At 43.9% G+C, this 16,872-nt stretch overlaps 1 protein-coding gene across 1 annotated transcript in view; it reads right to left on the reverse strand.

The window, feature by feature from the left end:
- ATP10A (ATPase phospholipid transporting 10A (putative)) overlaps positions 1-16,872 on the reverse strand; it is an 895,063-nt gene that overhangs the window by 510,408 nt on the left and 367,783 nt on the right. Inside the window, exon 2 of the mRNA XM_086934179.1 lies at positions 2,200-2,404. Coding sequence (XP_086790305.1) covers positions 2,200-2,404 — 205 coding nt within the window. The remainder of the gene's footprint in view (positions 1-2,199; positions 2,405-16,872) is intronic.

Below are 16,872 nucleotides of genomic sequence, written 5' to 3' on the forward strand. Positions count from 1 at the left end.
TTCATGCATTCTAAAAATATATATAGCTTCATAATCAAGCAGAATTAGTTCACAAGTTCCATCACTTTAATAAAATAAATTGGATAAAATGAATTATGTAAAAAAAGATTGTGGAACTGTAGCTTGCTACATTCTGTGGACCACACTCATGTTCTCAACTGATGTTGTTTTCAAGGAAACGATACTATAAACCCACAACTTCTGCTGGGTTCTCTTTGTCCTCAGCAAGAGGAGAATTCTGTCTGCAAGTGTTGTCTAAGCATTAGAAATACTTTCTGTCCTTATCACTGTCATCTGGGGCTGACTGTCCACAGCAAAGGCCCCAAGAGCACTTAGAGGGACACACAACAACAGCTCTCTGATCACAATACGGAAGGAGCAGACAGGAAGTGGAGCAGTTTGGTCAACATAAGCAATAACAGCTCCAATCAAAGGAACAGAACGATTTCTCCATTTGTTTAAAGTCCGACAGGTAAGGAGGCTTTCAGAAAATGCACAACCTGCAAACTAAAAGTACAATTTTTACAGCAGCCTAAGTAAGGTAGGTCGTGAGCAAAGCCATTGGAAGGGGGGGGGGGGGGGGGGGGGGGGGAGAGAGAGAGAGAGAGAGAGAGAGATTCTCTTCAGTAACAAGTTACTAAATCGAAATTTGTGTTCAGTGATTCTGTATTTAAAAGGATCGCGTTTTGGGCGTTCTTTCCTAATACCGAATTGCACTGGTATGCATGAATGTTTTGTGACCAAATAACGGTTGCAAAAGATTAATTTTTACTGACATCTCAAGCGTATGTAGAAAAATATATTTTTTAAGAGCAGGCAGTGGCCCAAAGGAACACTGCCTGCTCATAAAAATTCAACTGCAAAGTTTCACTCTTTCTTTATAAACGCATAAAGGAAAACGGACTGTATTTAAAAAAATAATTGCTTTACTAAAAAGCAATCACAGACATGGTGGTCTATTGACTCCAGCAAACCACCGACCCAGTGACGGCCGCAATTCTTTACGGGTCACAAATTGTGACTCACTGATGAACATTCATGAGGTAGGTCAATTGCAGGAATCACTAAATGAAACTCAATCGGTTTTCATACATAAGGAATACAGATTTACTAACTGTGATTTACAAAGAATCGCAATCAGAAAATCGCAATTACTAAAATGTGTACATATGACCCTTAGATCTTTCACTGTGTTACATTTATTTAAACCAGAGGCTTAGTTCCTTTATAAAGAACTACTGCTAAATGTTGTGTGTTGGCCCAGTGTTGGAGTTCTAAACTTACATCACTCTCCAAGAATAACCACTGACTGCTTGACCTTTCTTCCCCGGAGCGCAAAAAGCCTAAAAGGTATTGGCATGGCATTCATACAAGCTTCAGTAGCCAGGCGCTGGGGTACAGTGCCAAAATGTAACACTTGCCACAAGACGGCCCTGTCAGCCTCTTGGGCACTGGAACGTTATCATGGCACCACATTCTGGTGCTTCTGCACTGCATCACATATGATGGTTTCAGCCTGTGACCCTACACCACTCTGGAGGTAGGATGGTCGTTTTTATTACTCCTACTCAAAGGAAAGATGGTCTCATGTGCAATGTGGTCAAGTACGTGTCAATTTGCAGTTTCTTGTGATTGGTGAGGATAGGAACGACTAAACAGGCAATAGTGGCGAAATAGTGTAGGATTCCAGAGCAGTCCTAGTGCACCTGCTTCAGTAGGGGAGTGCTTGTCGCCTGCACCATAGAAATAAAGATAGTTCCATTTGTGGCTTTCCCTGCTACAGAAGGAGCTGCATCAATGTTCATTTGATGGGGTCAAAATCATCAGGAAGGGGTAATTTATCCATCCATCTTCCTGGGTTACTGAGATTGAGATTTGCGACTAGCCTCACGCTAGCGAGAGTTCCACAGGCAATGAAGAGAAAAATATAGCGGGAATCGTGTGAGGTCTTACACAGGAGAGAGCATCATGGAATGTAGAGGGCTCTGAAGGGCTACAACTTGTCTGACTGGACACATAAAACACAATATGAGAAGGAAGACATTTGAAATGGAGAAGGATCTCCACTTTATCTTTTTAAGGAAGCATCTGAGCATTTTCTGGCAATAACATTCAGAACGTTTTACAGGAGATGATCCTATGTCTTCAATGCACATTTTAAGCAGAAGGCTTTCGAGGAGAAATAGCATCCTCACTTACCAGTTCTAAGAAGCCCCTCACGACCTGCCTTTGCTTCAAGTTGGTCTCCCCATCCAGGTTGGCAGTTTCAATGTGGCACAGTCCGTCGGGGTCACTGGAAGACAGCAGCAGTATATCTGCTGGGACAATTTCATTGCAACGAAGCTGTATGAAGTCTCCAACCTGCACATCTTTCCAGTATCTCTCCACATATTTTCTCTCATTTCTGAAAAAATATATATAAATATGTTGAGACTTCATATCATAACAGCAGCAGCTCAAATGCTTAATTCAAGTATGTACCTCTTTTCCACTGACACATATCTGTATTTACTTAGTGTGAGTAGAACCACCTTAAGTTTAGATGTTAATTATTTCCCTCAAGGCATTTCAGATTACATACACTTTATATCTTGGTATTACAATTTTAAAGAATTTGAGCACAGTCTGATTCTAAAATAATTGTCGTAAAATGAAATTCTCTACGTAACATCGATCGTTTGACGCAGTGCAGGTTCTACTGTACTATTGCATGATATTTTAGACGAATTTACTGTTTTATATAAACTTTATGTGGACAGGTACCACTGCAGCTAAAAGTATGTTTAAGAAATCAATGTTGTGTACCTTTACGCATTTTTAATGCGAAATAAAGTTTGCAATTGAATTGAATTGACTAGAACCACTTCTTCTAGTGGTGCATAATAACTGAACAACAGTACACAGAGTGTGAGAAGAGGCGGGGCTGCTCTCTGGTTAAGTGTTACATTTTTTCACAGTAGAGCAAGTTTTGACTGCTATATTGTTTAGAGGCTCTATCGGGGACAAATAAAATACTCTGGTGTTTTTTAACAAACTCACATGCTAAAGGGCCCATTTTGCACAAGGTAAGTGGGCTCCAATGCCCCTGGTTTCATAGAGCTTCGACTCTGCAGTGATCTGCATTGCGTATTTAAATGTTGGGGCCATTAAAACTGGGTATTTTCATTGAAAGTGCTGTTGCTATCGAAATTCAGCCATTTTCCCACCTCTAAATGTGGCAAGGGAACGAAGATGTGTGTCGATGTGGCATCTGCCAATGTTTAGGTGGGGTGAGGACAGTTACTGCCCACCTCTAATTGAGCCCTGAGATGTAGTTTTTTAAGATTAAAAAAAGCAAATTAGCTACAACCTGTATTATACTAATTTAGGAATCCTATTTAGTTTAAAGAAGGTGAGTAGTTTGGTATTTGATGGAAAGTGAAAGAGCTATAATCCATAGAATGATGGACACATGCATCGGGGAAGCCAATACATCTGGATTTCGCAAGCCTGCCCTTTTTTTTAAATGTATTCTTTTGTACAAATAGATGAAATGCGCCATATCTGCCCTGGCATTGTGATTCGTTTATTAATTGATGTTTCTTTCACAGCTTATTCTGGGATGAATGGGAATTATACATTTGATAAAACTTGGGTCCAGCTCGGAAGTATGGGGACGCTGCTGCTACCTGTCGATTACTATGCGGGCCACTGACACCAGGGCCCTTAGAGTCACTGTAGGGTTGAACTGTAGACCACGAGGACAGTTTTGGAAATAGAATGCATTAACATGGAAGCCTGTAGCCTAGAATGGAGTGCAATGCTGTCATCTTTCACCAGGTTGTATTCTCCTAGTTACAATGTCCGCTTGCTAGCCAGTCCCCTCAGTTCCCAGCACATATTACCCATGTTTGCAATAGGTAGGTTGTGATGTGTTGACATTATAGTGTCATGTTTTTTAATGCTTTCTTTTTAAGTAATTTCTTCCCAAAAGATTCTCCAAAATATATAGCATTATTATATTCAAAACAGGTCTGGACAGCCACATTCTCTACCCAGGATGTTCACAATATCATACCATTATAATCCTACTATTCCTACAGTCACATCGTACATGGGAAGCCTACATTACAACTTATTATGTCAGAGATATGTATGTTTTGTACATCATCGACTATCTCTCATGTATCACATAAGCAGTTGAACTCCATAAAATCATACTCAAACAAGAAAATGGCGTCGAGTCCAGCCAAACATTAAACTGCAATCAACCCCTTTGCGCTTAAGGATCTTTCACCGACCACAAAAACTACTAAAGTCTAAAAATGAAAGCACAATGGGCCCAATTCACAAAGGTTCTTTAGCCATAAACATATGGCTGGAAATACTGGAATAAATTAATAAAAACATGCTGGAATCAGTGCATAAACGCCAACTCATGTGATTATTCCCCATTCCATAGGGATGAACTTGTAATGTTGCAGTAATATCACATCCGGGAATTTAACATACCACACAGTAAGTGGGGCTTCCTGGTGCAGTACTACCTTATGAGAAGTTATGAGGACCTTATAATGAGGCCCGCAGTAGTGACTATTGCTGGTAGAAGAAAATCCAGTGTCAGGGAGAGAAGGTGCTAATGAAAAACTACACAGAATCCAGCATGTTCAGGATATTCCTTCATAGGTTATGGGGATGAGGGAACTCTTGAAGCCTAAGAAGACTTATTTTGAAGGAGCGCAGGTTGATGGCGGTTTTCAGGAAGAGGGGGAGGCATCCAGCAAAGGAGTTTCAATGCTGAAGCCTCCACAAAACAAAAAGTAGCTTTACAGTCCTTTCTACAGGAATCATCACTATATGCCTCAGAAGGAGCTTGCAACCTCTCACTCCAGTCACAGGTACCACCCCCCAACTTCTACAAGGCACTTGGAGGGTTCACTCACATCACCTTCTTCAGGATCACAGCTCACAACATTATTATTCATTCAGACACCACACAAGGTTTTTACAGAGTTGTTAGGATATTCAAGGGACGAAATACTGAGGAGATGGCTGGGGCGTGTTACTGCGTGGTAAGAAGATGATCAGAAAGTGGTGGTGGTGGTGAAGTTAGTGAACAATGGACCTGATTTACTAAGATTTATTCTGTAAATGTGTCTTACTCCGGGAAATTCAGGAGAAAGTCACAACTATGTGAGAAGTAAGCAACAATTACTCACAGGATAGGCACAAAGAAAATTAAAACGCTTCCTACATAGGCCACACCGCAATTCCAAGCTCTTCTAGATAAGCACTGCACATATCGAAGTGTCATAGCCATCCACTGATATGTTTTGGCACCTCATCAGTAGTATGAAGCATACATAAATGCAATCATAGTACAATCCATGTATCAATCAGTAACTGTTAGTTCAAATGAAAGTGCCATTGTCCTTTATCTTGTTCACAAGTACTCAGAACGTATGGTGTACAAATTTCTCAGTAGTCAAATATCTCAGTAGTCAAATATCGTACTGAGACTTTTATATATCAGTTCACTGACTGGCTATTCTAGGGCCACAAAAGATAAAAGGAAGGTTGACCACACAGAAATACAGGTCTGAAAAAAATAGCAAAACCTTCATAGTTGCCCTTTTTAAAATTTAAATAACCAAAAATCCCTTTGGGTTTGTTATACCCACACATAACTCTTCCATCCACGGTTATGATTTTGGAATAGTATTCATCTTCCTCCACAGTCCTTCTTTCACTTTCAATTAAATGTTGTCCTAGATAAACATTGAAACAATAAACAATTCGAACGATTGACATGATTTGGAAGAAAATAAGTATCCTCGTTAAAACAATGTTCACATAACTTCAGTAAAACTCCTTACAAACACTAATTGTAAAGAAAAAAGAAACTTCTGGGAAGTTGCTTGGTAAGGTCGTCCAATCAATAGAAAGTGCAGTTACTAAGGAAGCCATACTCTCTCATGGCTTCCGCTCAGCATTGAACCGACAGGAGATACAATACGTTAGGGTCTATATTGCCTAATTATTCACTGAAGCGACACACACAGAGGAAGTGCTTGTCCCACAGGTACCAACCATAAATGACTTTTCTAAGGATTTCTTATCTCAGCTGCACAGCTTTATAAACAATCACTGGCAAAACCAATAGTTGTGACTTTAATGTGTGTATGCATGGAAACACAGGCGTTCACAAATGCTGCCGACAAGCACTGCACACAGAAGTGCTATTTATCACATTAAAGGCAGACCCTGCTCCATCAATGCTGGGAAGAAGGCAGCAAGATGGTTATCGTTCTGTATAAAATGCATATTGAAAAGTTGAAGCGTCGATCAGCCTGATGATTAAGTGTACTGTTTAGATGTAAAATAGTCCCTCGTGCTTTCAGGGGAAGCACTTGCTGGTAAGTGGAATAATGCATCAAACAGCCAACTGCATAAAGTGAGAGAGAAATACTCCTCTCGGTGGAGACAAAGTCCACTTTATGTACATTTAACAATAGGCCACCAAACTGTAGAACGTTAGAGCAACATGTACAAAACAGATTTCTCAAAGTACAGGTTGGGATCACTTCTCCAAGAAAGAATAGTGAGAGGTCTCGAGAATATTCTCAGAATGTGTTGACAAATGTATCCTGAATCCTTAGTTGACACGTTCTGATCTATTTGCTTATTACTTTTTTGCTCACATTCATTTTAGGTATGCCTTGACAGAGGTGCCCTCTGAAGGAACTACTGTTAGCAATACTTTATAATATAATTGAGTGATTTGGTATATCTCTCGCTTCATGTCGTTGACTGTTCGGTGCATCATTCCACTTATCAATCCACCTGTCCTTGGGAGCACAGCATTGTATTGCATCAGGGACAATTTCACATCTCAAAAGTGGTCTGAAACATTACCTATTCAATTCTCACTGATGCGTTGTATACTTAAATGTGTATTTCTTTTATACTGCAGCAGGCTGTTTAAATGTTTTAATCAGTACTCAATGCATGCCAGACCATTTAGCTGTGCCAGTAACTGTTTTCAATATATTCAGTATACAGTTTAGTCATGTCATGTTTAGCAATCTATTTCTGAACAGTCCCCCCCATTGATGGGATTAGAAATTAAGGTTCAGAGTAAGCTAATCCAAACACTTTGGGATCGTACATTATAGAACTTAATTTTTTTAAGTGTTCCGTGCAAAATTATGAATTACTACACAACACGGGAACCTTACACGGGGGCAGTGTACATAGAAACTTGGTGTGTGGTGTAGAAATACGTTGCACTGCCATAAAAATGTGGTCTAATTCTTGCTTACACAACACAGTGTAATGAAAAATGGAGCAGAATAAATAAAAATTATATATATATATATATATATATATATATATATATATATATATATATATATATATATATATATATATACATATATACATATATATATCAGCAGGTTTCTTTGCGAGAAAGAAGGTGAGTCGCACTCCTGAGGGTGTTTGCGAAAGTCTTTTATTTCGGTCAGCAGTACTAGCCAATTGTTGTCCCAATGCATTTCGGTCTAATCCTAGACCTTTCTCAAGGGGGCTAGTGGCATCGGAGGAGGAGGGAGTGGTTGCATGGCCTCGTGATTTTCTTCTTTAAACCCCTCGGTGGGCGTCACTCGGGAACTTTGATGGATTAATTGCCCCCTGGTGGGCGCCGCAGTCGGCTGGTTCGATGAGGCTCTTGGTCTCTGTAGTCCGTTTCCACTGCTTTCCTTAATCCTGTTGAGGAACGATGCCCGCCTTTGCTGCTGTACACCTACGCCTCATCAACCTATTTTCGAGGCGATGAAGACCGAATTCCAGGGTCTGGTCCCTGGCGGATTCCCCTGCCTGAAGTTGCTTGCGCAGTCGAAAGGTGTGGGTCCAGTTGTAGGCATGTGGGGGCTCCCTTGTTCGGCGGTGCGTTCTCTGCTGCAGGACCCAGCCGCTCAATGTGTCAGCAGGTTTCTTTGCGAGAAAGAAGGTGAGTCGCACTCCTGAGGGTGTTTGCGAAAGTCTTTTATTTCGTTCAGCAGTACTAGCCAATTGTTGTCCCAATGCATTTCGGTCCAATCCTAGACCTTTCTCAAAGGGGCTAGTGGCATCGGAGGAGGAGGGAGTGGTTGCATGGCCTCGTGATGTTCTTCTTTAAACCCCTTGGTGGGCGTCACTCAGGAACTTTTCATGGATTAATTGCCCCCTGGTGGGCGCCGCAGTCGGCTGGTTCGATGAGGCTCTTGGTCTCTGTAGTCCGTTTCCACTGCCTTCCTTAATCCTGTTGAGGAACAATGCCTGCCTTTGCTGCTGTACACCTACGCCTCATCAACCTATTTTGGAGGCGATGAAGACCGAAATTATATATATATATACGTGGACTACTTCCTACAAGAATGGGTGCTCAAACTTCCATCGTATGTTAGGGACACCTCGGATTTCTTGAGGAAAATTGGTGACATCCATTGGTCTGATGATCTTATTCTGATAACCATGGATGTTAAATCCCTTTACACTTCCATTAGTCACAAGGATGGGATCAGGGCGATTGAATATTATCTTAATCGTAGACCTGCATGCTTTTCTCTCCACAACAAAATGTTGGTAGATATGGTGAAAATATGTTTAGAGCATAATTATTTTTCATTCGACAACACCATTTTCCAACAAATAAGGGGGGTAGCTATGGGGGCCTGCTTCTCCCCCAGCTACGCCTGCCTCCATATGGGCTGGTGTGAAGGACTGGGTTCTTTTGGACCCAGCGGTGCCAGGGCACAACACCTGAAACCTTCGTGGGTAACCTGCTCCGGCGTACAAGTCACAGAGACACGGGACACTTCCTTCGGCGTCAAAGAGTCAAGGTTTATTTACTGCAGGGAACACAGAAGTCACGACAAGTACACCACGTGCAACTTGGGGAGACTGCTTCAAATTGGTTTTGTGGATCGCTCCTTTTATACAGTTTTTACCCATAGGCTAACATTGAACACAAAGGTTTACAACTCAGTTCCCACATCTAGCTCCCAGAGGGGTCGCTTTGGTCGCTTTGAAACATACAAGGTCCGGAACATAAGTGCGGAAACATTTGGCGGTTCCCAACTGTAAAAACCCATCTTCCCACCATTAGCAAATTCCAATCAGCAGTAAAGTAGATTGAAACAGGAACGAAGACAGGTGCAGAGGAAGACGGAGACCGTGGGGAGATCGGAAAGGGTGTAAAAGGGGAGGTGTCGGGAAGCACGAGATACAGGCATCAAAGGGACGTGCCTAATGAGATGCACGGCTGAGACAATAAGTCCGTGCGGCAAGATGAGCCTCGAGCGGCGCCACCTGCCTTACAGTAGCAACCCCCTCATCATAAAGACACTTTCAAAGGACATGTGTCTTCCGCAAATATCTTGGGAGTCCCAGGGTCGCGAAGCGGACAGCGTCCGTTCGCTGACTACTTGAGGGCAAGAGACAAAATGGATGCCGTATCTAAGATGGAACCCGTGGGTACAGATGAGAAGCCCACATAACAAACGAACGGTTTAAGTTAGCACAGCGAAACTGCGCACACTTACTAAACTCGTCATTTGCGGTTCATAGATACTAGACTCGACCATATTCGTGCGAGTCGAAAACACCACTTACGATTGTCATGGAACCTCAGACGCTCCTTTTGCCCTCATGTAGGCAAGCACTAGTCGGAATCATATTCGATATTCATCAGACCATCAAGATGTCGTTGTAGCATAGCTCTGTCCGACCGAGTCCCCTTGGTAACAGGTGGTTGTCTCATACACGCTGTAGCACAGAGGCCACATAAGGCAGGACCACACTGCACACAAAGGCAACACGTGAACAGGAACACTACCACAACCCCGATGATCATCAGAATCTTCCAACCCCAAGTCGATACCAGGCCCCAAAACCAACCGAGTAACGTCCAATCCCCTACATCCACGTGTATGGATTCGGAGATCTTATGCAACTTCGAGATGGCTTGATAGACAGTAGGAGCATTATCAGGTATGAAAATGCAACAGCTCGAATGGATCACTTTACATACCCCACCGCGATCTGCCAAGACGACATCTAAAACCATACGGTTTTGCAACGTCATAAGTCTCTCCGCCTGAAGTTCTGTGGTGATATTACCAAGGGCACTGGCAGTAATGTTAGCTGTCGATTCTACCACTCGAGTCAAATGTCTCAGGTTCCTACTATTAACCATAGGTCCCCAAAACGGGAGGAAACCCTTGAAAAAGTCTCCTGCCTCTTGACCGGCAGTATCCTCTTCGCTAATTACGCCTCGTACAACTCTAGTCTTGTGGTAATCGGCATCTACAGTGAACGTCGGAGGCAACAGATTTGCAACAAAACATGAGCCCATGAAGTCTGAGGGCAACCATGTATATGCACGATCATGACAGATGAAGTACGTACCCTTGGCAGCCAGAAACACAGGGGTCGGGGACATTGGCAGAAGGTAACTTTCAGTGCAAGCACTTACTCCAAGTGAGGCTTGCGAACCACGACCCACAAGACAAAAATTACCAGTGTGGGGTACGACCCATATTGGAGGCGAGCTTTTAAGCTGCTTTTCATTAGTGAACATACTATATTCCCCTCTACTCAGGACCCTATAGGCTTGTACCTCTTCTTTAGGGATGAGAAAAGCATCATGGATCTCATCTTCCAAATCCTGTATTGCCATCGATAGCACCCACTGGTACGAGGTAGGACCAGGTTTGGGGGAACGTTCTTCTGGAGTGGGGTGGAAACCTAGTGCGCTTCGAAGCATTGTTTGGTATGCTCGAGCTGACCCTTGGGAACTATACGGTAACACCAGATATGGGATTCCCTTACCCGTAGTATGTGGCATCAACCCACACACCCAACAATTAGTAGTGTTAACCACTAACTGATGCTGATGGAGGAGCTGGATAAAGGAATTGTTGCGGAATTCTACACGTCTAGCCTGTTCGTGTTCCGGTAAAATATGAAAGGAATGGGGAGAAGCAGTAGTAGCAGTAGAAGTAAGGTTAGGGTAAGAAGTAGGAGTAGGGGTAGGAAGTAAAAAGTAAGACATAGCATAATACACCCCACCCGCCAAGAATGCAGAAGCAGTTAAAAACAGTACAAACAATTGGAATACAAAACATTTAGTACGACTAAGTTTCTGCAGTTTGACTCTATACGCCTGCGTTCCTTCCAAATCGTTCAGCTCCGAAAATGCCATTTCCCTACGACCGTCCGCAACGTTTCTTGACGCACTTCGTTCTGTGCAGCAATAGTCAATCCCCAGGAGTTCCTAGGAACCGACGGCCTTTAACCTAGCGTCAAGACCTACTGTCCAGAAGGAAGTACGCGCGCGGCCCTACGGCCCTCAATACACAATATGTATTTTATTTAGCACAAATAGTTCGGCTGTGGAAGGAAAAGATACAAGAAAAAAATCTTAATACATGTACAAAACAATTTTCAATGATACGAATTGTTCACAGTTGATCAGGGGAAACGAGGATATTGCAGTTATCAGTTTCAGCAAAGCAAGAAAACAATTTTATTTGTCCTTAGTATGAGAACGCAAAGAATATCGATGTTTCCCGGGACGTGTCTGCTCGTCGAACAAAGGATCCGTTGAAGAGACAGCGTCCTGTTGATCAACTGGTTGATTTGATCTTGAGTCTTTTGCTGACAATTGTTCAACAGTGGCTTTCTGCTGCGCTGAGTGTTCACCAACAAGCTGTGCGTCGCTAAAAGGTACAAACGCCGGCAATGTCTCTGCTTCTGTTGACGCAATGCCTTTCCTCACCCACGGGTCTGCCGGCAAAGGAATAGGGACTCGTTTACAATGGGTAGCGTGTACCCAATTCTTCCGCCCCTCAAGACGAACGGCAGTCCTCGTGGCCAGGAGCACCTGGTAAGGTCCAACAAAACGGGGGTCCAGATTCTTCTTGCGTGAGAAGTTACGGGTGACTACCCAATCACCCGGCTGGAGCTGGTGGCCTGGACCCTCCGTCTGCGTCGGCAAGGCGTCGTAAACCTGTTGATGAATTAATCTCAGTTTAGCAGTCAAGTCATGTAAGTAGTCAATCAACATCGGATACTCAAGATCAACGAATATTCCTGGCCTAGGAACCCCCCACACATTCGCAGGACGGCCGAACACTATTTCATAGGGACTAAGCCCTAGTCGGGAGTGTACAGTCGCCCTAGTTGACAGTAATGCTAGAGGCAAAGCGTCAGGCCACGAAAGTCCAGTCGTAGCCTGAATCTTCGCTATTTTAGTTTAAGGGTACCATTGTAACCTTCAACCAATCCAGCTGACTGGGGATGATTGGCGCTGTGGAATTTTTGATTAATTCCAAGGCCCTTACACACACTCTTCATCACACTTCCAACAAACTCACTTCCGTTATCTGACCACACGACTCTAGGCATTCCATACCGAGGAAAGTATTCCTTCAGTAGGATTTTCGCAGTAGACAAAGCAGTATTATCTTTGAGGGGATAGGCCTCGATCCATCGGGAGAATGCGCAAACCACAACCAAAACGTATTTCAGGTTATTGCATCGCTCCATATGGATGAAGTCCAATTGGATCACCTCAAAGGGATACGAAGGAGGAGCAAAACTGCCAGGGGGAGTTGGGGTTCCTTTGCCAGGATTGTACATTATACACACCATACAATTCTTCACCAGACGTTCAGCACACTTCGTAATACCATCATTCTTCCACACATCAGCCAACAACTTGCAAATACCTTTCGCGCTAATATGTGCTAACCCATGTGCCATTGTCACAACGGCTAGTACATACGCATCCGGTAACATCCATCTTTTCTGATCCGACAAATCAATCCAGCAACCATTCGCATCCAACCTTCCCGTACTTTCTTTCCATTTCATCTTTTCAGTGTCGGTGGCCTCATTCTGAATTGCTTTCACGCTCTCTATAGTATTCTCACACACACTTGATTCTGTAGGCCACCTAACCGAACTCGTCACATACATTCGAGTGTTAAGGTTCCGGGCAGTCTCCTTAGCAATCTCATCTGCAAACGCGTTACCACGACCAACATCATCCGTCACCTTACGATGCGCACTACACTTAACAATTGCAACTTGAGCAGGCAAAGTCAATGCATCCAAAAGATCGTTCACGAGCTGGCCATGCTGTATTTTCGTGCCATGCGACGTGAAGAAACCACGCTCTCGCCACAACCGTCCAAAGTTATGCGCTACACCGAAAGCATACTGGCTATCGGTGTACACATTCACACGTTTACCTTTTGCTAATACACATGCTCTAGTAAGAGCAATCAGCTCTGCGGCTTGGGCAGAATTCTGATTCAATCTCGCAGTCTCAACAACAGTATTCAACGTCACAACAGCATAAGCAGTAGTCACATCACCATTCGGCAATTTAAAACATGACCCATCCACATACAGGGTGCCGTCAGGGTCTTCCAATGGGGTGTTTTTAAGGTCCACTCGACCTTTTGTTTCCTCCTCTGTACGCAAGTAGCAGTCATGTTCTGCTACTTCATCTGACTCTGCACTAATCGGTAACAAAGTTGCCGGATTTAGGACATTACAACGTTTTATCTGAATGTGGCTTGCCAAGAGCGTCAATTCGTACCCAGATAACCTCGCACTCGTCAAGTGCTGAGTTTTCGTTCGATTCAAAAGAGTATCAACTGCATGCGGAACCATCACCGTAAGCATATTATCCATGACCAATCCTGCTGATTGTCGGATGGAGACCGCAGCTGCCGCAGTTGCTCTCAAACAACTCGGCAATGCTCTAGCTACTGGGTCTAAGGTCGAGGAAAAATATGCACATGGACGTTGCTTACCACCAAAAGGTTGCGTTAAGACACTCAACGCACAACCTTCCCTCTCGTGAACATATAACGTGAACGGCTTGCTGTAATCAGGGGTACCTAACACAGGAGCCGAACACAACGAATCACGTAATTCAGAAAAACTTTTCTGACATTCTTCCGTCCATGGTAAAGGAGTTGAAACATCCTTGCACGTAAGAGCCACCAATGATTTCGCTAGCAATGAAAAATTAGGAATCCACTGCCTGCAGTACGACGTGATACCTAGAAAGGCACGCACATCTCTCTGGGTTTGTGGCACAGCCATTCGCGCAATCGCTGCAATTCTCTCTGGGGTCAATCTCCTTCCCTCCTTTGACAATAAGTGACCTAGATAGGTTACTTCTTGACAACAATATTGGAGTTTAGAAGGTGACACCTTGTGATTTAACTCACAGAGATGTTGCAGCAACGATACCGTAGCAATCTTGCAAATGTCCTGAGTATCAGCAGCCACCAATAAGTCGTCGACGTATTGGATTAAAGCCGCACCAACCGGCAACCTAAACGCATCCAGTTGACCCTTCAAAGCTTGACTGTAAATCGATGGACTTTCACAGTAGCCTTGAGGAGCTCGTTTGAACCGGAAGCTACGTCCACCAAGAGAGAAACCGAAAAGGTCCCTGCTCTCTTCGGCAATCGGGATGCTGAAAAACGCATTTTTCAAATCAATCACCGAAAACCACGAAGCAGTAGCTGGAATCAGAGTCAGTAGCGCCGTGATGTCAGGCACAACAGGGAATTGAGGAACCACAATTTTATTTACCTCCCGTAAATCGATGACAAAACGATAAACAGGCGGTTTGGTAGGATCAGTACGTTTAAGAATGGGCAGTACAGGGCTGTTGCACACGTTTCCCCGTGTCTCCTCAATAACATCCTTCTCGATCAAATCATAAATGATCGCTAACAAAGCTCGTTCACCATCCAGGGAGATACGATATTGGGGAATACGTGGCAATCGCACATTAGATTTCAACTGAACAACATAAGGGGAGATATCAAGTAGGCCCACATCATTTGGACCCGTCGCCCACAAAGACGCAGGAAGAGAATCCAATTCCGGTGGAAGCTTATCGAGGGACAAATACATGGGAGAGACTACCTTCTCTCCGAACGTAAGCTTTACACCCGCAGGAGAACAATACAAAGTTGCATACAAACGTTTAAGCAAATCCAGACCCAAAAGATTTTCACCACAACCAGTGGTTAGAATCAACGGAGCTTCGAGCTCACGAGGCCCAATTTTAAGGGGCAAAGGGCATGAAACTGGATTGCTAACGGGGGCGCCAGAGAATCCAACGGAAACATTTGTTAAGCCAGACAAAGGTGCGCCAGGGAGTTTCGAATGCATGATAGAACTTTTCGCTGCACCAGTGTCCAACAGAAAAGGCTCAACGACGCCCGATGTAGCAACTGCGACGTAAGGCCCTCTCTGATCAACCGGAACTGATACCACTCCCTCTCCTTGTCTTTGGCTGTCCTAGTAATTACTATCGTCAGTTCCCTGATCGACGTAATAATCGTCTACATTGTACTGCGCAGATCGTCCTTGTGATGATCCACGTTGATCGAAACAGTTATTAGAATTTGATGAATTGTCAGACCGGTCGTTCTGAGCACCACGACCTCTACCACGTGACGCGTTCTGTGAACCACCATGGCCTCCTCTAGACGAATTACCACTATTACGATCATTCAAAGCAGGACAATCAAATTTAATGTGTCCCTCCTGTCTACAATAAGCACATTGATTGTACCCTAATGAAGATCTGTTGAAAGAGGAATCATTACGCGACTGCGATCGATTCGATTGCGACTGTGATCTATTCTGATGAGAAGCATTCTGATTAGAACGCGGCGGATATGCTTGTTGCAACAACACTTTAGTTTTCAGCTCTTTTGTCTTTTTATCAGCACGGTCAGTTTCCTCTTTTTCTCTATTTTCGTAATATTGTGCCGTAGCCAGAATCTGAGCTGAGGTAGAAACGGCCCACGCACTTTCTGAATTCTTCAATTTATTGCACAAGTCGGGCAATAAGTTCGATACAAATTTATCCACAAACAGCCGTTGTCCACCCTCAGTACCCATATCCTGTCCACTATGATCAACGAATGTTTCCTCAAACCTCGTAAAGAAGTCTGAAACACTCTCATCTTTCTTCTGCTTACAGGCTGACAACTTGTCCCAATTTACCCTCATAGCTGGCATGAGCGTTTTCATTAACGTAATGATCCGCTGGGGAAGAAGTTCAATCAACTGATCGGGTTTAGTAGCAGCCGCTTGTCCAGCGTCTGCCGCTGTAATAGCAGCCCAATCACCACCTAACTCATTTGTGTGATCTTGGTGACGAATCTTGGCCCATACCGGTTGCGGTACGACATTGCCAAACAACATGTCGATATCGGCAAGATTCATTACCGTAGCATCTACGAGCTGCGATAATTCCTTATAATACCCTGCAGGATTCTTGCGAGGATCGGGCAAAGTTTGTTTCACCTGAAGCACTTCCGATCGTTTCCATGGGAGGTGTATCCACACTCTCTGGAAATGTGCCGCTATTGGGTTATTAACATCGGTATTATCAGCGGGTACCCAAACCGGCGGAACTTCACGCATAGGATATTGGCCAGACTCAGCTTGTTGGCGTTCAAGATCCTCTACAAACAGTGCGTGAGGAATAGGAGCTAGACGAAAAGACAGCAACTGCTCGATAGCACGTCGGACATTAGTGTCGACTATCAGTCCAGTAGCGAACTGAAGCCGAAGATTAGACAGGGCGGTCAGCACCTCGTCAGGCGCAACGGCCGCTATCTGATCATGTAAAAGTTTACACATTTCGTCAAACACATATCTTTGAGTCGGTATGTTGAATTGACTAAATGTTTCGAGAACAACTCGGGGTGGATTTCTCTGTGGATTGTCCATCCAACCCATCGCCATATTGTACAGCGCAGCGCGTTCCCTATTACCAGGAAGCTGACTACGCCTCTGCGG

This window comes from Lissotriton vulgaris, chromosome 8 (genome assembly GCF_964263255.1).
Source record: "Lissotriton vulgaris chromosome 8, aLisVul1.2, whole genome shotgun sequence".
NCBI classification, from domain to species: domain Eukaryota; kingdom Metazoa; phylum Chordata; class Amphibia; order Caudata; family Salamandridae; genus Lissotriton; species Lissotriton vulgaris.